The 20440-nt window shown below is 40.2% G+C and overlaps 2 protein-coding genes across 5 annotated transcripts in view; both read left to right on the forward strand.

Annotated features, from left to right (window-relative positions):
* The window catches only part of FAM186A (family with sequence similarity 186 member A), a 130101-nt gene extending 124961 nt beyond the window's left edge, over positions 1-5140 (forward strand). Inside the window, exon 12 of the mRNA XM_068971425.1 lies at positions 4845-5140. Within this exon, the coding sequence (XP_068827526.1) occupies positions 4845-5140 (296 nt within the window). The remainder of the gene's footprint in view (positions 1-4844) is intronic.
* LIMA1 (LIM domain and actin binding 1) overlaps positions 5070-20440 on the forward strand; it is a 90426-nt gene continuing 75055 nt past the window's right edge. For all 4 annotated transcript variants that reach the window (XM_068969801.1, XM_068969803.1, XM_068969802.1 and 1 more), the window contains exon 1: positions 5070-5136. The gene's annotated coding sequence lies outside the window, so the exon portion shown is untranslated. The remainder of the gene's footprint in view (positions 5137-20440) is intronic.

The following is a 20440-nucleotide window of genomic DNA, read 5'->3' on the forward strand; positions in this document are numbered from 1 at the left end:
TGATAAGGATCGAACTGAATCTCTAGATTGCTTTGGATTGTATGGACATTTTAAGAATATTGATTCTTCCAATCCACGAGCCCAGAATATGTTTCCATTTATCTGTGTCTTCTTCCATTTCTTTCATTAATGTTTTATAGTTTTCAATATATAGGTTTTCCACCTCCTTGATTAAATTTATTCCTAAGTATTTTATTCTTTTTGATGCAGTTGTAAATGGGATTATTTTCTTCATTTCTCTTTCTGATATTCCATTGCCAGTGTACAGAACTGCAATAGACTTTGTGTGTTGATTTTGTAGCCTGTAACTTTACTGAACATATTTATTAGTTCTAGTACTTTTTTAATGGAGTCTTTGGCATGAATTTTAAACTAAAATACTAACTGTGTCTATACTTGTAATTTCAGTGTGACTTGCTATTTCTTGACTATATACTAACAGTTTTCATTCTTTTTCCAATAATATCTCACAATAATCAGACTATGAATAAATGCTTAATTACAATTTGATTTAGCAAACAAGATGCTCACGTCACTGCCAAAGAAGTGTAGTTCAGATATGGATGCTGACTGATATTTTTGGTTTCAGTTCAGTTCAGTCACTCAGTCGTGTCCGACTCTTTGCAACCCCACGGACTGCAGCACGCCAGGCCTCCCTGTCCATTGCCAACTCCCAGAGTTTACTCAAACTCATATCCACTGAATCGTTGATGCCATCCAACCACCTCATCCTCTGTCATCCCCTTCTCCTCCTGCCTTCAATCTTTCCCAGCATCAGGGTCTTTTCCAAGGAGTCAGTTCTTCACATCAGGTGGCCAAAGTATTGGAGTTTCAGCTTCAGCATCAGTCTTTCCAATGAATATTCAGGACTGATTTCCTTTAGGATTGACTAGTTGGATCTCCTTGCTGTCCAAGGGACTCTCAAGAGTCTTCTCCAACACCACAGTTCAAAAGCATCAATTCTTCAGTGCTCAGCTTTCTTTAAAGTCCAACTCTCACATCCATACATGACTACTGGAAAAATCATAGCTTTGACTAGACGGACCTTTGTTGGCAAAGTAATGTCTCTGCTTTTTAATATGCTGTCTAGGTTGGTCATAACTTTTCTTCCAAGGAGTAAGCATCTTTTAATTTCATGGCTGCAGTCACCATCTGCAGTGATTTTGGAGCCCAAGAAAATAAAGTCTCTCACTGTTTCCCCATCTATTTGCCATGAAGTGATGGGGCCAGATGCCATGATCTTAGTTTTCTGAATCTTGAGGTTTAAGCCAACTTTTTCACTCTCCTCTTTCATTTTCATCAAGAGGCTCTTTAGTACTTCTTCGTTTTCTGTCATAAGGGTGGTGTCATCTGCATATCTGAGGTTATTGATATTTCCCCTGGCAATCTCGATTCCAGCTTGTGCTTCCTCCAGCCCAGTATTTCTCATGATGTACTCTGCATAGAAGTTAAATAAGCAGGGTGACAATATACAACCTTGATGTACTCCTTTCCCAATTTGGAACCAGTCTGCTGCTCCATGTTTGGTTCTAACTGTTGCTTCTTGACCTGCATACAGATTTCTCAGGAGGCAGGTCAGGTGGTCTGATATACCCATCTCATTGGAATTTTGCCCAGTTTACTGTGATCCACACGGTCAAGGGCTTTGGCGTAATCAATAAAGCAGAAGTAGATGTTTTTCTGAAACTCTCTGGCTTTTTCAACAATCCAGTGGATGTTGGCAATTTGATCTCTGGTTCCTATGCCTTTTCTAAAACCAGCTTGAACATCTGGAAGTTCACGGCTCTTGTACTGTTGAAGCCTGGCTTGGAGAATTTTGAGCATCACTTTGCCAGGGTGTGAGATGAGTGCAATTGTGCAGTAGTTTGAGCATTCTTTGGCATTGCCTTTCTTTGGGATTGGAATGAAAACTGACCTTTTTTGTTTTACTCAGTAGTAAGACAAAAGAAAAATAGTGAACTTCACTGTTGGGAGCTTCATTCATATATCTATGACACAAGCAACTTCTTTATGGAACTGGATAATAACTTTAGAATACTGGAAAAATACTTAAACTTTTTGTGCTACTCAAAATGTCAAGGCCACAGATTTGATACACTGTTAAGTATTAATATTTTCTCCATTAGCCTACTGTTTGTTTTTGTAATAAAGCACTATCAGAACATAATTATGCCCACTTTTAGTGTAAAAGTTGACTAGTTGTGACAAAGACTGTATGTACTGGAAGGCCTTAAATATTTACTAATAAGCTGTTTACAGAAAAAATTGCCTACAGTTGGTCTACAAAATGAATACAACAAGAAACCAAGTCCTTGTTTGTAGTATTTGCCAATTTCCATGTGTAAATACTCCTATTGTAGCCAATTTCATGCTACAAGTGTGACAAACACACAAACATGAATAGTTGGGAAGAAACATATACAATGTTATATGTTTCCATCCTACAGATACAGTGGACAATGTTTAGAGTTATTAGTAAAGTGAAGTAAAGAAAAGTGACATTTTCAGCATTTATTACCTCTTAACATACTTGTTAGTTTATATAATTTGACTTTTAATAGTGGTTATGCTTAACAACTGACTCATAAAAATCCCTCCAAATACAGAGATCAGTCTTAGGTGCTTGTCCACGGGATTATCCCAGAAAGAATACTGGAGTGGGTTGCCATTTCCTTCTCCAAGGGATCTACCCTATCCAGGGATCAAATCCACATCTCCTGCAGCTCTTGCATTGGTGGATTCTTTTAACCACTGAGCCACGTGGAATCCCCAGTAATCAGTCCTGCAAAATGGTAAAAGCCAACTGCAGTGTACAACTAGCTCTATTACCAAGAGGGTACCAAAAGAGGTGCAGAAGAACAAGTAGTAATTTGCCTAATTGGTAAGTGGCTGAGTCAAGACTGAAATCTAGGTCCAAAATTCTGACCTCAGTTAGTCTTCCTAATTTCTTTAGCAGAGAATAAGGCCCTTTATTGGCTGTTTAAAAAAAAAAAAAGGGAGACAGGGAATTTATTAAAGGAACACCACACCTAATGGGATGCATTTTCTGAAGTACCATCCTATATATTTGCTAGGACTCTTAACAAAACTGGCAGGTAGCATGGGAATATGAGTCTTGATGCTTGATATCTATCCACAGTTAATCTAGACTTGGTATTTGAAAGAACAAAAGAAGTGACTGGTCTATAGCAACCGTCCTTAACTAGCTGCTTTGCATGCGTGGGTGCTAACTTGCTTCAGTCAGGTCGGACTCTTTGCTATCTATGGACAGTAGCCCGCCAGGCTCCTCGCCATGGGATTCTCCAGGCAAGTATACTGGAGTGGGTTGTCATTTCCTCCTCCAGGGGACCTTCCCAACTCTGGGATCGAACCGCTGTCTCTTACATCCCTTGCATTGGCAGGCGGGTTCTTTACCACTAGTGCCACCTAGGAAGCCCCTTAACTGCTTTGCTGCTGCTAAGTCACTTCAGTCGTGTCCGACTCTGTGCGACCGCATAGACGGCAGCCCACCAGGCTCCCCCGTCCCTGAGATTCTCCAGGCAAGAACACCGGAGTCAGCTGCCATTTCCTTCTCCAATGTATGAAACTGAAAAGTGAAAGTGAAGTCACTCAGTCCTGTCCGACTCTTCGAGACCCCATGGACTGCAGCATGCCAGCCTTCCCTGTCCATCACCAACTCCCGGAGTTCACTCAAACTCACATCCATCGAGTCGGTGATGCCATCCAGCTATCTCATCCTCTCTCGTCCCCTTCCCCTCCTACCCCCAGTCCCTCCCAGAGTCTTTTCTAAATGAGTCAGCTCTTCGCATGAAGTGGCCAAAGTACTGGAGTTTCAGCTTTAGCATCATTCCTTCCAAAGAACACCCAGGACTGATCTTTAGAATGGACTGGTTGGATCTCCTTGCAGTCCAAGGGACTCTCAAGAGTCTTCTCCAACACCACAGTTCAAAAGCATCAATTCTTCGGCGCTCAGCTTTCTTCACAGTCCAACTCTCACATCCATACTTGACTACTGGAAAAACCATAGCCTTGACGAGACAAAGCTTAGTCGGCAAAGTAATGTCTCTGCTTTTGAATATGCTATCTAGGCTGCTCATAACTTTTCTTCCAAGGAGTAAGCGTCTTTTAATTTCATGGCTGCAATCACCATCTGCAGTGATTTTGGAGCCCCCCAAAATAAAGTCTGACACTGTTTCCAGTGTTTCCCCATCTATTTGCCATTAGAAAGTGTAAATACAGGTGTTTACTACCACGAGCCACTTCTAGTACTTATCAAGCTACTTGAATTCCGAAAACTGCAGAAAACTTGTAGTTTGAAAGAAAAGGAAAAGATACTCTGGAAGGGCACTCACTCAGACCACACGTACCTGGGGCAAAATCTGGGGCCAGGAAGGCTAAGTGCTAGGCCTCCTAACGAACTCTTAACGTTTAGAGCAGAGCTCTAAATGAAGGAATAATAACGGCTAGAGCTGCAGGAGAACTTGGGAGACCTGCCTTTGTCTAGCCCCTTCATTTACATGAAGAAACTGTGCTCTAGTCAGGTGAAATGATTTGGAGTTAAGCGGTTGAGCCAGGATTAATTTATAGCTCTTTCCACTACACCCTACGGCCTCCTTTAAAACACCCTCCCTGCACAGAACTTACCCCAAAGGCACCAAGAACCTGGTTGGCGACTGGCCTACACTTGAACCAGGACAAAACTTCTAGTCGCTATTGAGTCAAAAACTGTGGTAGCTGGGAGTCAAAGGTTTAAAGCCAAAGTACAGAAGCACTGAGCTCTAGGCCGTGCAGGTGCACGCTCTCCCCAGAAAGCAGAGTTTAGAAGCAGTCCCACAAAAATGCAGCCACGCCCTTCACGGCTCCTACGCCGCGACGCGAAGCACAGCGAACAGCCTCAAGCAGCAAACACGCAACCAGCGGCGCGCACGCCCACCCCGAGGCCGCGCAGGAGGCGGGCCGACGTGCGCGCCTCCGCGGCTGTGGGCGGGGTCTGGGCGGGGCTCTGAGCCAGACCGGGGCGGGGCCGCAGAGAGCTGTAGGTGCTGCAGCTAGGTCGCGACAGGTGCGCGAGGCAGAACGCCAGGGACCCGTGGCGGGGCTGATAGCAGCGCAGAAGACAAGACCGCTTTTAGCCAGGTAAGGGTCTTCTCTCTCCACATCCTCCGCAGCCGGAGAGTCCACGGAGACCCCGGATTCCCTCCACACCCTCTTTCTCCCGCGACTTCTTCGGGTGAGGGGAATACAAGGAGCGTGAACCCCTCCCTCTCGAGAAAGGGAGTGGAGGAACTGCTGATCCTTTGCTCCTTCCTTACTTCTGGGTACTGTGCTGGCTGCTGCTGCTACTGCTAAGTCGCTTCAGTCGTGTCCGACTCTGTGTGACCCCATAGACTGCAGCCCACCAGGCTCCCCTGTCCCTGGGATTCTCCAGGCAAGAATGGGGTTGGGAGTAATTATGTAGAGCGGAGCCTTTGCTGACTGAGGGCGGGAACTGATCGGACCCCCTCCTCTTGCCTCAGGAACACTCCTTTCTCACTATATACGTGTGGTGGAAGAAAGCGGCAGTTCAAAATTCAAAATAGTTTCCCAGAGAAATATTCTGGTAATCTAACTGTTGTTTTTCATTCTTCATTTTCAGCCATTCTCTTCCTCTTCGATATTTCTCCCCTTCCATTCTGCCAGCTGAACCCTTTAAGATTCTTACACATTTTTGAGACCCGTTGATACTATACCAGGCCTGTGTCACCCCAGAATCGCTATCGTGTACAAGTCGCTGGCACCTGTCAATACGTGGGTGTTAATATAAGGTAATTGTACACCCCAGGCTACACCTACTAAGCCTGAAGCTGTAGGAGCTAGGAGCTAACCATCTGGCACCCTTCCTTACTGGTGCTTACAATCCTGATGAGAGATATTTGAGCTAATATTATCTTTCACTAAATTCGAGCTTTCAAAACTCTGCCTAATCCAGATGATTCTATTGACTTGACTTTTCAGGTTAGTCAAAGATACTTAGGGAGTTATTAGCCATTAAGACAGTGACCTTTTAAAAGGAGAGAGGTTTTCTATTGCATTGGATATTCTTTCGTTTGCTCTTGCTTTAGTTGATTAAATAGAATACTTTTCATCTGCATAATTACTAGTAACAAATGATAAGTATTTAAGAAACCATGAAATAATGCTTTGTTCTGAGGTCTGATGTAGACACAGAAGATGAGCCTCAACGAGCACTTCTTAAGTTCCTGCGGAGTTATAACCTGGATGAAGGATGATCATGTTTTAGGTCGACCTTCAAAAAAGGGAGTGTGTGTGTGTATTTGTTTTGCATTGACAGAACAACACATAGCATGGTACTCAGTAATCACTTTTAGAAGTTATTTTTTGGACAGAACATTTATTGGGTGCTGCTTGTATCATCGATTCTGTGAATTCAAAGTTCTAAATGTTCCTATCCTAAAAGAATAAAATCAAATGGGTTAGACAGGTAAGTAGATACAACTTAGAGTATCAGTGCTATACTAGAGATCAACCCAGAGTGCTGTAGGAGCACAGAACATACAGTTTTTTTAAAATCCCTCTTCTACTTTTCCTTGAACACAAAACAGAATAAACAACAAAAACCTCTGAGCAATACTGAGTGATTCTCTTTAGTCCGTGTATTTGTGTCACTCATATTGTGTTCTGTCAACATTATAGCATTTTGATAATGGAATTATGACTTTGTCATTAATTCTGTGCAGTTTGGTAGATAGCTGATGGGGCTATTTTCACGTTTCAGTATTGGGCCTGGAAGCGTTATTATCTTGTAGTCCCTGAACTCTAGAGCAGCCTCTGGGAAGAGAACAGTGTATTGGCAACATTAGTAAAACAGTGTCATTTGTAAAAATTGGTCCATTGTGTAACTTTGTTTAACTTGGTACATTCAAATTTGTTCCAGATACTGTTTAAAGGTGGGCCAAATTTTAATCTCATAATTCTAAGAAAAGAAAGCTTCAGAAGTGAAAACAATTCTGTTAACAGCATACCTTAATGACAGAGGATACTTTTTCTTGCTAAGGTAGCCTCAAAATGTTTTTTTCTTTCTTTTTCTGGGGTGGGGGGAGCAGGGGATAGGGTGGGGGAGGAAGAGGTCAGAAATGTTTGACGGTTCTTTGCAGAGTGTTAATGATCTGAAGTTTATGGTATTCTTGAGGATTCTTCATCTAGAGTTACTGCCTGCTGTGTGCCAGTGTACATGCCACAGCCTCTTCTATATGTTTTTCTTTTTTAAAGTAGAGATTTTGAATTAATAATACAGGTGATGGTTGTTTCCTCTGGCAATTTGAGCCATGGTACTTGATGAACTGGCTTTCCAGGTGGTGCAGTGATAAAGAATCCATCCGCCTGCCAATGCAGGAGGCACAAGAGATGCAGCTTCGACCTCTAGGTCGGGAAGATCCCCTGAAGGAGGAAATGGCAACCCAGTCCAGTATTCTTACCTGGGAAATCCCATGGACAGAGGAGACTGGTGGGCTACAGCCCATGGGGTTGCAAAAAGACTCCAATACGACTGAGCACAGATGCATGGTCTATTCACTGCATGTTTTTTGATAGGAAGTTTAGGTATTTTATTTTGGATTGTGTACAGTAATCTCCAGGTGATGTTAAGTTACTTAACACAGACTCTCAAGGTTCTTTAGTAACAGAATGAGTGGTTGTAAATTAAGTAGTTTCTGCTTGAGGGTTGCAGGATTGAGATTCTATGGTAAATGGTACTCCTGGTAGGACCATTCTGGTGTGTTTATTCTGTGGCTGGATAGAGAGTCCTTGAGACTCAGTCAAGTTATTGTGCTATGCAGACGTCTTTTCATTAAAAAGACGAGGGTTTTTTTTGTGTGTTTTTTTTTTTAGTTTCTTAAGCCAACATTTATTTATTATCTCTCAGTTCTGTAGGCTGGAAGTCCATATCCACCCCTATTATCAACATCCCCTCTCCAGACTAGGACATTTGTTTATCATTGACAAATTGTATATTTAATTAATGGCCTATGAGAAGGTTAATTTCATCTGATTATTACAAAAAGACAAGGTCTGACTCAACAAACAATCCATTATTTAGCATGTCAAATGATTTGTTTATATTTGAAAATGTTTCTAGAAACTTCACATGCCCAGTCTCAAGAAGTTAACATGATACTGTGATATTTTACGTTATTTTTACTTTTAAATAATATCTGAATACTGCTCTGAAACTGAGAACCTGCATTTTTAGGGAAAAAAGGTAACAGTCCTTTTGTCCTTCTGATAACAAGTGTGGAGCTGTTTTTTCCCTTTATTATTCTATAACAGAGCTTACTATATGGAAACTTTACAATTCCTCAAACATGTTTTTTCTTGTACACCAAAGTATTGCCAATTTTTGTTTCGTTACCAATACATTAGTCATCCTAATATGCTTTTACTTGGTTTTAGATTTCCACAGTCTTTTTTCCCCCCATAAACTGCAGTTTAAGCAGATAATTTAGGCACAGGACTGCTTTTCTTCATTTATTGAATAGGTACCATTTGCTCAGATTTGCCTTCCACCACCAGAATTAGAAGTTTCCCTGGTGGCTCAGATGGTAAGAATCTGCCTATAATGCTGGAGACCCAGGTTCGATCCCTGGGTCAGGAAGATCCCCTGGAGAAGGGAATGGCAACCCACTCCAATATTCTTGCCTGGAGCATTCCACGGACAGAGGAGCCTAGTGGACTACAGTCTATGGGGTCATAAAGAGTTGGATACGACTGAGTGACTAACACTTTCACTTTCTTTCACCAGAACTAGAGGAAACCAGTCTGTTCATGTGTAGTAGCCAGTGATTTCCCTCTAATGGCCCTGTCACTATCCTCCTCCTTACTGTTGGCAACATTTGACCATGTGCACAACTTTTCTGGTTCTTCGTATTATGTGGCTTTCTTTTTTGTGGCCACACCATGTGGCATGCTGGATATTAGTTTCCCAACCAGGGATCAAACCTGCACCCCCTGCAGTACAGATTTCTTAACCACTGGACCACCAGGGAAGTCCCTCATGTGGCATTCTTGATGTGACAGTGCCTGGTTCTCCATCTAGCTACTTCCTTCTATGCTCCTTCACTAATTCAGTCTTTTTGCCCCTTAAATGTGTGTTTGCTCTGACCCTCTCCAGCATCCCGTTCTCCTTATACTCTCTCCCTGAACAATCTGATCTATTTCCATGACTTCAACACCTCTATGTGAGTGATTTACAAATTAATCATTTAAAAAATCTTTTTTCATGTTATATATAATTCTTGTTCTATATTCATATATACAAACATACATATTTTGAAAATAAGAATTATATTGCTAAGAATAGAAAACCAGGGAAAAAATAAATTATGAAGATGGACTAGCCCATAATTTGTTCTGGTGAGAAGTCCTATTTGCTTCCCTGATAGCTCAGTTGATAAAGAATCTGCCCGCAATGTGGGAGACCTGAGTTCGATCCCTGGATTGGGAAGATCCCCTGAAGAAGGGAAAGGCTACCCACTCCAGTATTCTGGCCTGGAGAATTCCATGGACTGTATAGTCCATGGGATTGCAGAGAGTCAGACATGCCTGAGCATCTTTCACTTCACTTTCTTTAAGTCTTTTTTTTTCTTTGATACACATAGACACACTCGCATAAACATACAGGTAGTTGGGTTCATTATACTACAGTAGAATTTTGTACCTGCTTTTCCATTCTACATCATGTCATGGTTTTCCTCAATATCAAAATTATTTGAAAACAATTTAAATAGATGTTTAATACCCTATTCTATCAATGGTGCAAATTTTAACTATGTGTTTGGATGTTTTGATTTTTTACACCATTATTAACAAGTGAAAAAAATTGAGAACAAATTTATGCATAAATTTTTGTACAAATCACTCATTATTTCCTTAGGTTAGATTCTCAGAAGTTTAATTAGTGGGTTAAAGAGCATGAAAATTTTAAAAATACTGCTGTCAAATTGCGTTTTCATAAAGACTAGATTAATATTCTCACTTGCAGTGATTGTGAGGGCCTATCTTTGTGTATCTTTGTAACTTTGAATCTTATTTTTTTTTAATCTTTACTAATTTGATACGCAAAGAGATTTAATATATATTTATCTCATTACTAGTAAGAGTGAATATTTTTCATACCTTCATTTTCATTTCTGTGAATTGTCTTTTGGTTAATCTGTTCCCATTTTTAAATGTCTGAACATTTAATTATGTTTTTTGTTTGTTTTTTGGAGTTCTCTCATTTATTTGAGGCTTTGAGGGAGGGAGTACAGGTTTTTATTAGGCCAAACTGAATGAGCAGAGTGATAAAGTAGAAAGCATATAGAAGTTGCAATTGTGGTGTTTTAAATATCACTTGTTTTGAGAATCCACAGCTCGTGATGGATGGAGCAGCACTACAAAATGGAAGGGATGCCATTTGAGAATCAGGATTCCTGACTCGGTATTGGGAATCAGCCACTTAGGTGATCTTTGGCAAGTCTTTGACCCTCTCTGAGCCTCGCCTGTAAGATGAGAGGGTTGAGCTATTGATTCTATATGCTAAAAGGATAACTTATGAGTCACTGCTCACATTGTGAAATGATTTCCTGTCCCGTCCCTAATCCTGCACACAGTTTAGATATATGGAGCCTCAGGAAAGACTGGATGTAGTAAATGTAGTTTCCTTAGAGGTAGCAAGGCTTAGTGGAGCTTGGGGGCAATTTAATGTATTTGTACCTTCAAGACAATGTAAGTTACAACAATTGGTATATTTAGGCACTCTCCTAGATTGACACTTGACAGTCTGGTAAAGTACATCGAAAGAGCCCTGCCAGTCTATGCCACAAAGCCCAATCATCTTTAGTGCATATAAAGCAAGTCTCTTTATGACAAGATGTTTAAGCTGCCAAGTTATTTAATATCTTCCACTATTCCACACAGAAACTATTCTTAATGGGTTTTTTTGGGAGGGGATAACTTTGCTGCTTGCAGGATCTTAGTTCCCACACCAAGGATCAAATCTGTACCCTAGCAGTGAAAGCTCCAAGTCCTAACCACTGGATCTTCAGGGATTCCAATAAGTTCTTTGTTTTAAGAATATCAATTGCTTGTTTGATGGTCAAATGTTAGTTATTTTAATTTTGTATGTGGTATATTATTACTTATCTACAGATCTTTTTCCTTGGGATTTCTTCTGTTGCTCTTATGTTTAAAAGTCTTTTTGCCACCCAGAGTTGGGTTTAAGTACTCACTTCAATTCCCTTCTGAATTTTATGATTAACTTTTTATATTGTTTAATTTGTGTTGCATTTACTTTGGAGTACCTAAGCAGCGCGTTTAGTGCCTCTGCATAGCTCCTGAGCCCCCAGCATTTCCAACACCTCCTAGACCTTGCAGATGGTCTCTCTCCACCAGGCACCTGTGTCCACCTAATTTCCCTAAGGACAAGGTTTGAAGTTGTCTTGAACACTTCTGTTCTTCTCTCCTCCCACATCTAATCTCCAGCTTTGGTTGATTCTATCCCAACAATGATAATGGCTCTTTTTTTAAAAAGAGTTTTTTAAATTTTATTTTATTAACTGTACCTCACCATGTGGGAGAGGTACAGTTCCAGACTAGGGATCGAACTCACACCCCCTCTGGAGTCTTAACCACTGGACATCCAGGAAAGTCCCAATAAAGGCTCTGTTATCAGTCTTCTAAGTCAGGTTCCCCCTTTTCGTTAGAGTCCTTGAGCAATCCTTAGAGTTGGCTTCAGTTTTTCCCTTTCAGTCCAGACTTGTCATTAAAAAAAAAAAAAAAGTACACTGATTTTCAAAGTATGGTTTCCTGACTACCTGTTTTAGAATCAGCTGGGGTGTTCATTTAAAAAGGAGATTTCTTAGGTCCCACCTAGACTTACAAATCAATGTATCTGGAGGGATGGGGCATGGAAATTAGCAGTTTCAACAAGTACCTGAAGAGATTCTTTTAGATACTTAAGAGGAACCAAAGCCCAAGTAAATTCAGTCTAAATTTCTCAACATGCCACTCAAGACCCCAGCTCCCACACCCTGACAGCCTATTTCTTCAGACTTCTCTCTCACATCACTACCCACCCACCTGGCACTGTAGCCATGCAATTGTAGCCATGCAATGATTCATGGCTTCCTGGACCCACCCTGGCTTTTCCTGCCTCTGTGCCTTTGCTCATGCAGTTCCCACAGCCTCAGACTCCCCTCCTTCCCCCACTCCTGCTGAAATCCTTTTTCTTTAAGAGGTCGAAAAAAAAAATTTACTTTAAAAATATGAAGCCTTTTCTAAAGTCTTCTATTTGAATCCGTGACTCCCTCCCCAGTCTTCAGTTAGCACTTTATTTTTACTTCATTTTTCACCTTAGTGCTGTCACTATTTATGAATTATTGCTTCCTTAAAACACTGTAAATCTTCTAAGTGTGAGGACCTTGCCTTTCCTTTTCATTTTGTATGTAGCCATTATGCATGTAATAAGCAATTTAATACTCATAGAATGTACTAAACATATCTTCATCTTACAAACATGATTATCTAACAGTGTTTGACTTCACATCACACTTAGAATGAAATTAAAATCTACCATCCCTGGTAAATCCTTATTTAAACTGGCTGCCACTCATATCTGTCATCATTTCATACTTCTCATTCCCTTGCCATCATTCCTGCCTCAGGGACTTTGCATTTGCTATTTTCTTTGGTAAGAAAACTCTCCCATCTTTTCTCTTCACCTGGCTGGCTGTCTCCTCCTCCTCATTCAGGTTTCAGCTCAAATATCATTCACTCAAAGAGGGCTTCCCTGACCACTATCTGAAGTATCTGCCCCGTTTCCTACCACCACTCCAATTACTCTCTTTGTATTTTCTTCACAGCATTGATCACAGTGTTTAATAGTCACAGTGTTTCATTTAATCACAGTGTTTAATTGTCCAGCTTACCCAGTGGGATGGAAGCTGCATGAGAGCAAAGACCTTGTCTGTCACTTTTTATCTTATATACTTAGCAAATAGAACTCTGCTTGACACATGGTAAGTGCTCAAATATTTGTTGAACGAATGAATGAGCCTTGAAGATAGACTTGTTGATTTTTAAAGTTTTGGTTTGGTTTGCAATCCAAAAGTTTTGCTGTGTGTGTTACACACAGGATTAACTGTGTGTATTTTTTTATTTTAATGGACAACAGCTGAAGTAGTTCCATCAGGGTTCAAATCAGGTAGCAGTCTCTGAGGATTTCTGAAGGTAGCTGGACAAAGGTTTGGGTAGTGTGATAGGCAGGATTCATTTCCATCTGAGTGCAGGTTTTCCAAGGTATTCCCAGGATCTAGGCCACTATTTTACTACTACTGTCAGCATGTACGTTGAGGGTTTTTACTGCTGGCCAATACTAATCTGTTAGCTCTCATTACATTTTTAAAAGCTAGTATAGCAAAACTAGAACTAACACACCAGAATCTTCAAGCAACCAGAAACTTTTTCTGCTTTCTTCTCGAGGAGGAAAAGAAGAAAGCTACGTAGAGTTCTCAAGGAAGGATGAAATTATTTTCCTTTTACTTACTACATGTCCTGAAATAGGACAATGTTTTGATTAGAAAGGTTTTTAGCAACAGTGTTAAACAAGAGGTTTCTTGTTAACATTTAGTGAAACCAGACAATGGAACTAATCAGTTCTACTTTTTTCCAATTTCTCTTCATTGGGCAGAATAATTTTTAATTCCATTATTTTTTTCCTTAAACTGGAAAAAAAAAGTATATTTTTTTCCTTTAACTGGCTTGAAATTTGATTAAGAATTGTAATAGTTTTTATAGCAATTTATGCTTTTCAAAGAAGTTATACTTTTATTTTCTCATTTCATCCTCAAAAACCATCCCTTGTGAATTATTAGCTGTTTTTGAGATGAAGAAACTGAGAACCTAAAGAGTTGACTGACTTTCCTGTGGTAACTAAAAGACCTCTCATTACTCAATAAATGCCTCTCAATGACTTTTTGAAAACAGTGGTTAAGAATCTCCCTGCCAGTGCAGGAGACAGTCCTTAAGAAGTAAGATGCATAGCACTGGTTCACACAAGTAACAAAATTTTATCACTTCTGTGCCTGTGTGATTTGGTAATTTTTTATGCGACCAGCTTCAGCTATGTTTGTGCTTGTTTAAAGCATTGTTCTGGGTTAGCTTCTAAGATTTTTACAGAAAGGAAGGATTATAGAACTTGCCTAGGGAAGGATCACTTTTCAGTAAAACCGTTTTAATTCTCTTGCTTGAAGGGATTGGTTAAATTGATCTGCACTGGCTTTTCAGATTGAACAAGTCCTGAAAAAAATACATCATCTAAAATTTCAGATAAGAATGAAAGCCAGGCCCTTCCTGGAAATGGCCAGGACTGAAACTTAGAAGCCCTGTATTTGGAGAAAACTTGATTAATTATTAAGGACAAAGAACTGGTATAAGGAAGTTATATCTTTAACAGAAGCAGCCTTCTTAAATAAGTGTATGTATTTCTTCTACTTTGACATTGCAAAGAAAACTAATTAGCCACTTTGTTTTAATTAGCGTGTAATTGGCAAGACCTGGGAGAATGTAGTTTATGGACAGATACTCAGTATGTAGGTGGGCATTCCTTTGTCAAGATACCTGGTGACTGAGAGCTAGCATGATTTGTTTTTCGTTTGTGTAACAGATATTTAGTGAGCCCCTACACTGTACCAGGTACTGATATTTGATTCAGCTGATGTTAAAGTATGAAATGATATAAAGGTTAAAGGAAAAACAAGCATTCAGAGTTAAATCTATGTTTTGTGTAATGGGCTCAGTCAACTCTATATTTCTACATTGTTTTTACAATTAACTGTACTTTTCTCTACTTTTCACTTTAAATGTGAAGTTATTGCCAACATTATCTGTAGGGTTTTGGGTTTGGTTTTTTCACTTATTAAAAGAGATTTTCATTGCTATGTGTGGAAAAAATACTGGGAAAAAAACCTCACTGCCTTGGTCTATGATTGTCCTAACAATGAGTTAATTATCAACTTGGGGGGAAGAACTTGGTGAATAAATAACAAATTAGATCTGGGGGAAGAGGGAGAATTAAACTTGGATTAGATCTGTTAATTCCTTAATTTAAAGAAAAAAAAAGGTTAGAAAGTTTCCTAGTTCACTCTTCATGACCTAAAAACTTTAAACTCAAGTTAGTTTATAAAGGCTATGAGTAGAGGTTACTCTCTTATCTGTCTAAATAAGCTTTGTGAGATTGCCACAATTATGTAAAAATCAAATGTGGGTTTCAAAAGTACAAGAAAATATTTAAATGGATGAATAAAGTAATAGAAGCATGTAAGAAAATGATAATTTTATTATCTTCAACTTAGAGTTTTTATGGAGGTGTTGAGAACACCTAAAATTTGGCCCTTTCAAGGTATAATTTGACAGAGATTTAGAGTTTCTGGTGCAGAGAAATGGTGTCAGTGTTTTGAGCAGCCATAGTTTTTCTGGAAGTCCCCTGGTGGCTCAGTGATTAAGAATCTGCCTGCCAATGCAAAAGACATGGGTTCAGTCCCTCGGTCGGGAAGATACCCTGAAGAAGGAAATGGTGACTCACTCCAGTATTCTTGCCTGGAGAATCCCATGGACAGAGGAGCCTGACAGGCTACAGTTCATGGGGTTGCAAGAGAGTCGGACATGACTTACCAACTAAACAGCACATTTTCCTGGTCATCACTATTAGTTTCAAAGAGACAACATCAAAGATGCTCCTTTAAAAAATTGCTGATTTGGCAAAAATAAGTTATGGTGAAGAACAGTGTGGGTTGGAACTGCATTTCTGATTTATCTTTTGTGCTTGAGATTATTATTTTGTTTCCATCCCAGCTTCCTAAAAAATATGAGCTAAGACTTATTTAACCCCTCTGGGCCTCAATTTCTTCATCTGTAAAGTGGGACAATACTATTCTGAGTATGTTATTATGAGGATTAATAAGTTTATATTTGCAAAACAATTAAAACAGCATTTAGCACATGGCCAACGTTTGATGAATTTTAGCTATTTTTATTACCACCACCACTGTCCTTATTTATTAAGCACTTATTTTAGCACTAGGCTAAAAAGAACATCTTCAAGATAAGACTAAGGCTTAGAGGGATTTTCCTAATGTTACTTAGTAGATAAGTCGTTGGGAATTCCCTGGTGGTCCAGTGGGTAGGACTCAGTCCTTTCATTGCCAGTGGACTCAGGTTCAGTCCCTGGGTTGGGAAACTATCGCATGTGTGTTTAGTCACTTCAGTCATGGCTGACTCTTTACAGCCATATGAACATTTAATTATAAAAACTATATATGTACATATAGCTATAAATATCTGTATACATGCTGTGCTGTGCTTAGTTGCTCAGTCGTGTCCGACTCTTTGTGATGCTATGAACTGTAGCCCACCAGGCTACTCTGTCCATGAGGATTCTCCAGGCAAGAATACTGGAATGGGTTGCTATGCCTTCCTCAACCTGTATAAAGGTAATTGTGGTTTCAGACTGTTAATTTTAAATCATTATAACTAGGCTCAAACACATCTTCATTAATCAAACTAGGAACAATTACAATCAACACATTTTTACCAATGAAAAATAAGTTTATTTATTCCTGTAATGTAAAAACCCATGCTTCACGATTCAACGACCTCTTGGAAAGCATTTTCTGCTTCCTTCTGGTTGTGGAAGCATTTTCCATGCAAAAAGTTGTTGAGATGCTTGAAGAAGTGGTAGTTGGTTTGGCGAGAGGTCCGGTGAATATGGCTGATGAGGCAAAATTTTGTAGCATGATCTGTTCAACTTTTGAAGGGTTGGTTGTGTGATGTGCGGTTGGGCGTTGTCATGGAGAATTGGGCCCTATCTGTTGACTGGTGCTGGCTGCAGGCATTGCAGTTTTCAGTGCATCTCATCAATTTGCTGAGCATACTCTCAGATGTAATGGTTTCTCTGGAATTCAGGAAGCTGTCACGGATCAGACGGGCAGCAGACCACCAAACAGTGACCATGACCTTTTTTGATGCAAGTTTAGCTTTAGGAATGGCTTTAGAGCTTTTTATTGGCCCAGTCACTGAGCTGGTTGTCACCAGTTGTCATATAAAAGCCACTTTTTGTCATTCATCACAATCTTGATCGAGAAATGGTTCATTGTTGCATACAGTAGAAAAGATGACACTTCAGAACAATGATTATTTTGATTTTTGGTCAGTTCTTAAGGCACTCACTTATCGAGCTTTTTCATCTTTCTGCTGCTGCTGCTAAGTCGCTTCAGTAGTGTCCGACTCTGTGTGACCCCATAGACAGCAGCCCACCAGGCTCCGCCATCCCTGGGATTCTCCAGGCAAGAACACTGGAGTGGGTTGCCATTTCCTTCTCCAATGCATGAAAGTGAAAAGTGAAAGGGAAGTCGCTCAGTTGTGCCCGACTCTTCGAGACCCCATAGACTGCAGCCCATCAGGCTCCTCCATCCATGGGATTTTCCAGGCAAGAGTACTGGAGTGGGGTGCCATCACCTTACTTCAAATGCTGAATGACCATAGAATGGTTGTTGTTGAGTTCTTCAGCAACTTCTCACATAGTTGTAAGAGGATCAACTTTGATGATTGCTCTCAGTTGGTCATTGTCAACTTCCAATAGCTGGCCACTCTGCTCCTCGTCTTCAAGTCTCTTGTCTCCTTTGCAAAACTTCTTAAACCATCACTGCACTGTACGTTTGTTAGCAGTTCCTGAACCAATGTGTTGATGATGTTGTGAGTTGTCTCGGTTGCTTTACAACCCATTTTGAACTTGGAAAAAAATAATTGCTTGAATTTGCTTTGGTCTAACATGATAGCTATAGTCTAAAATAAATATGAGATAAACAGCAAGTAATGTTATTAACAAAAAAACACAAAGCAAGAAATGTGCATTAAAGTGACGTATAGCATAACCACATTTATTTGAGAATGTATTCCAGTATCAAATGGCAAAGTTCAGTGATGAAAAACCACAGTTACTTTTGCACCAACCTAATACAATCCCACAGGCTGCATGGCATGCCCCCCCCCCCGCCACACCTAAATAAAGAGATAAGTGGTAGAATCAAGATGTGGACCTGAGCTGAAAGGAACTGGGGCAGAGTGGACTTAGAGATGGAACAGGCTAGGTATGTGGCTCAGCCCTTTCCATTTCTAATTTTGAGACACTCTCAGAGCACCCCCAGATACAGGATGTGGTGTGCATGGACACTATGGTCTTTCAGACTATTTCCAATCCTGGGTGTGCCACTCACTAAGTGTGTTATCTTGAGCAAGTTATTTAACCTTTCTGAGCCTCTTTTTTCCTCTGAAAGACAAGAATAGTGTTTACTTCATGGTGTCATAAGGATTAATGGAATAAAATCAAATAAGTGAATCACTTTGCACATAACTGATCCCTAGGCTTATGCTAAGGGATCAGTCCTTTACCTGATTCTGACACAGTCTATCTAGATGGCAGGTGATTAGGGTCTATGTCTGCTTTCCTGCCCTGGCCTAATGACCCTGCTGCTCCTACTGCTAAGTTGCTTCAGTCGTGTCTGACTCTGTGCAACCCCATAGATGGCAGCCCACCAGGTTCCCCCGTCCCTGGGATTCTCTAGACAAGAACACTGGATTGGGGTGCCATTGCCTTCTCCACTAATGACCCTGGGATCAAGCCAAAACTGTACTTCCAGGGCTGTTTTTACATTGGGTATATAGAGGACTTTCTCAGAAAAATTAGATGTGTTTGGACTCCATGTAAGAGATTCAGATTCCAAAGATGATGATCCAGAGCACCCCCCTTCCCCACACAACTAAGATACCTTAGACAGGCTGGTTGGGGATCACAGCTGAAGCCCAACCACAGAGACTGATCTTAATGCCTAGATTGTCACATAGTGTTAGGCTTCTCATAGGGTTGTGCTCTGGTGGGAATATTGATGAGCAGTCAAGGGGTGGGTGCCCTACAGAAGAGAGCTCTACAGAAATTCTTCATCTGTACAGTGAAGCAACATTTCTGTTTGCAAAGAATATTAATGAGATCTGAATAGGAATCAGACACCAGGAAAGACAGCTGCTCTGAGAGGCAATTTGAATTGTACAAGGAGTTACACACGACATTCAGAACGTCCTTGTGCAAATTTAGAAGTAATTAAGTTGTGGAGATAAACAATTTATAAATGACCTTTGAAAAATAACTGTAGTTTCAAAAAGTAAGTGTATTAAGTGGCCAATATACATTTAATAACATATTCAACCTTCCAGTGATTAAAAGAATAAAAACTAAAGCAATAATATACCATTTTCCACATACCTAGCAGGTTAGAAAAATAAAAAGTGATTAATAATCTTCAACATTGATAATGTAGAGAATAGGCTTATTCTCATATAGCTAATGTCTCAAATATGAATTGATGCAAATATATGTATATATATAAATTGATGCAATATTTCTGAGGAACATTTAGAAATATCTATGAAAAAATTTAATACATAGGTTTTTTGAACTAGAAATGCTGCCTTTAGGAATATACACCATAGATGCACACTGCCAAGTAGGCAATAGTAGAAGCATGTTCGTTGCAGTCCCGTTCTTAATAATGAGAATGGTGTAAGTGTTCATTGACAGAGGCCTCTTTAAATAAGTCATAAACTACTGCAGAGTGAAATAGTATGTGGTACTCAAAGGTTGAGGTAGATCTGTATGTCCTAATGTGGGAAGACATCCAAGGGGAAATAATTACTAAGAAGCATATTAACATAAGACCAGTTTAATTTTTAAAAATGTGCATTCACGTGTGATACGTGTTAACTTTGTGCCTCAGTTTTCTCATTTGTCAAACAAGCATCATGATTAGAGTTTCCTCATGAGCTGTTGTGAATATAAAATGAGATACTGTATATTGAATGCTTAGAACAGTGACTAACACATAGTATTAATGTGCTTGCTGTTATTCTCCTGTATAGGCAATATCAGAAAGTCTTTACTCCAAACTGTGACGGAGGTTGCCTTTGGGAATTTGAGTTGGCTTGGAAGAAGGGGTGGCAAAAGCAGGTGGAGACATCTGTTTTGTATATTGTGTGCATGTGTGCTCGGCCACTCAGTCCCGTCTGACTCATTGCAGCCCCGTGGACTGTAGCCTGCCAGGCTCCTCTGTCCATGGAATTTTCCAGGCAAGTATACTAGAGCGAGTTGCCATTTCCTACTTGAGGGGACCTTCCTGACTCAGGGATCAAACCCATGTCTCTTGTGTCTCCTGCACTGGCAGCCGGGTTCTTTACCACTAGTGCCACCTGGGAAGCCCCTGTATGTTGTATTTTTGCTGTTCAGTCGCTCAGGCTTGTCTGACTCTTTGCGACCCTATGGACTGCAGCATGCCAGGCTTCCCTGTCCTTCACCTTGGAG

This window comes from Capricornis sumatraensis, chromosome 4, assembly GCF_032405125.1.
Source record: "Capricornis sumatraensis isolate serow.1 chromosome 4, serow.2, whole genome shotgun sequence".
Classification (NCBI taxonomy): domain Eukaryota; kingdom Metazoa; phylum Chordata; class Mammalia; order Artiodactyla; family Bovidae; genus Capricornis; species Capricornis sumatraensis.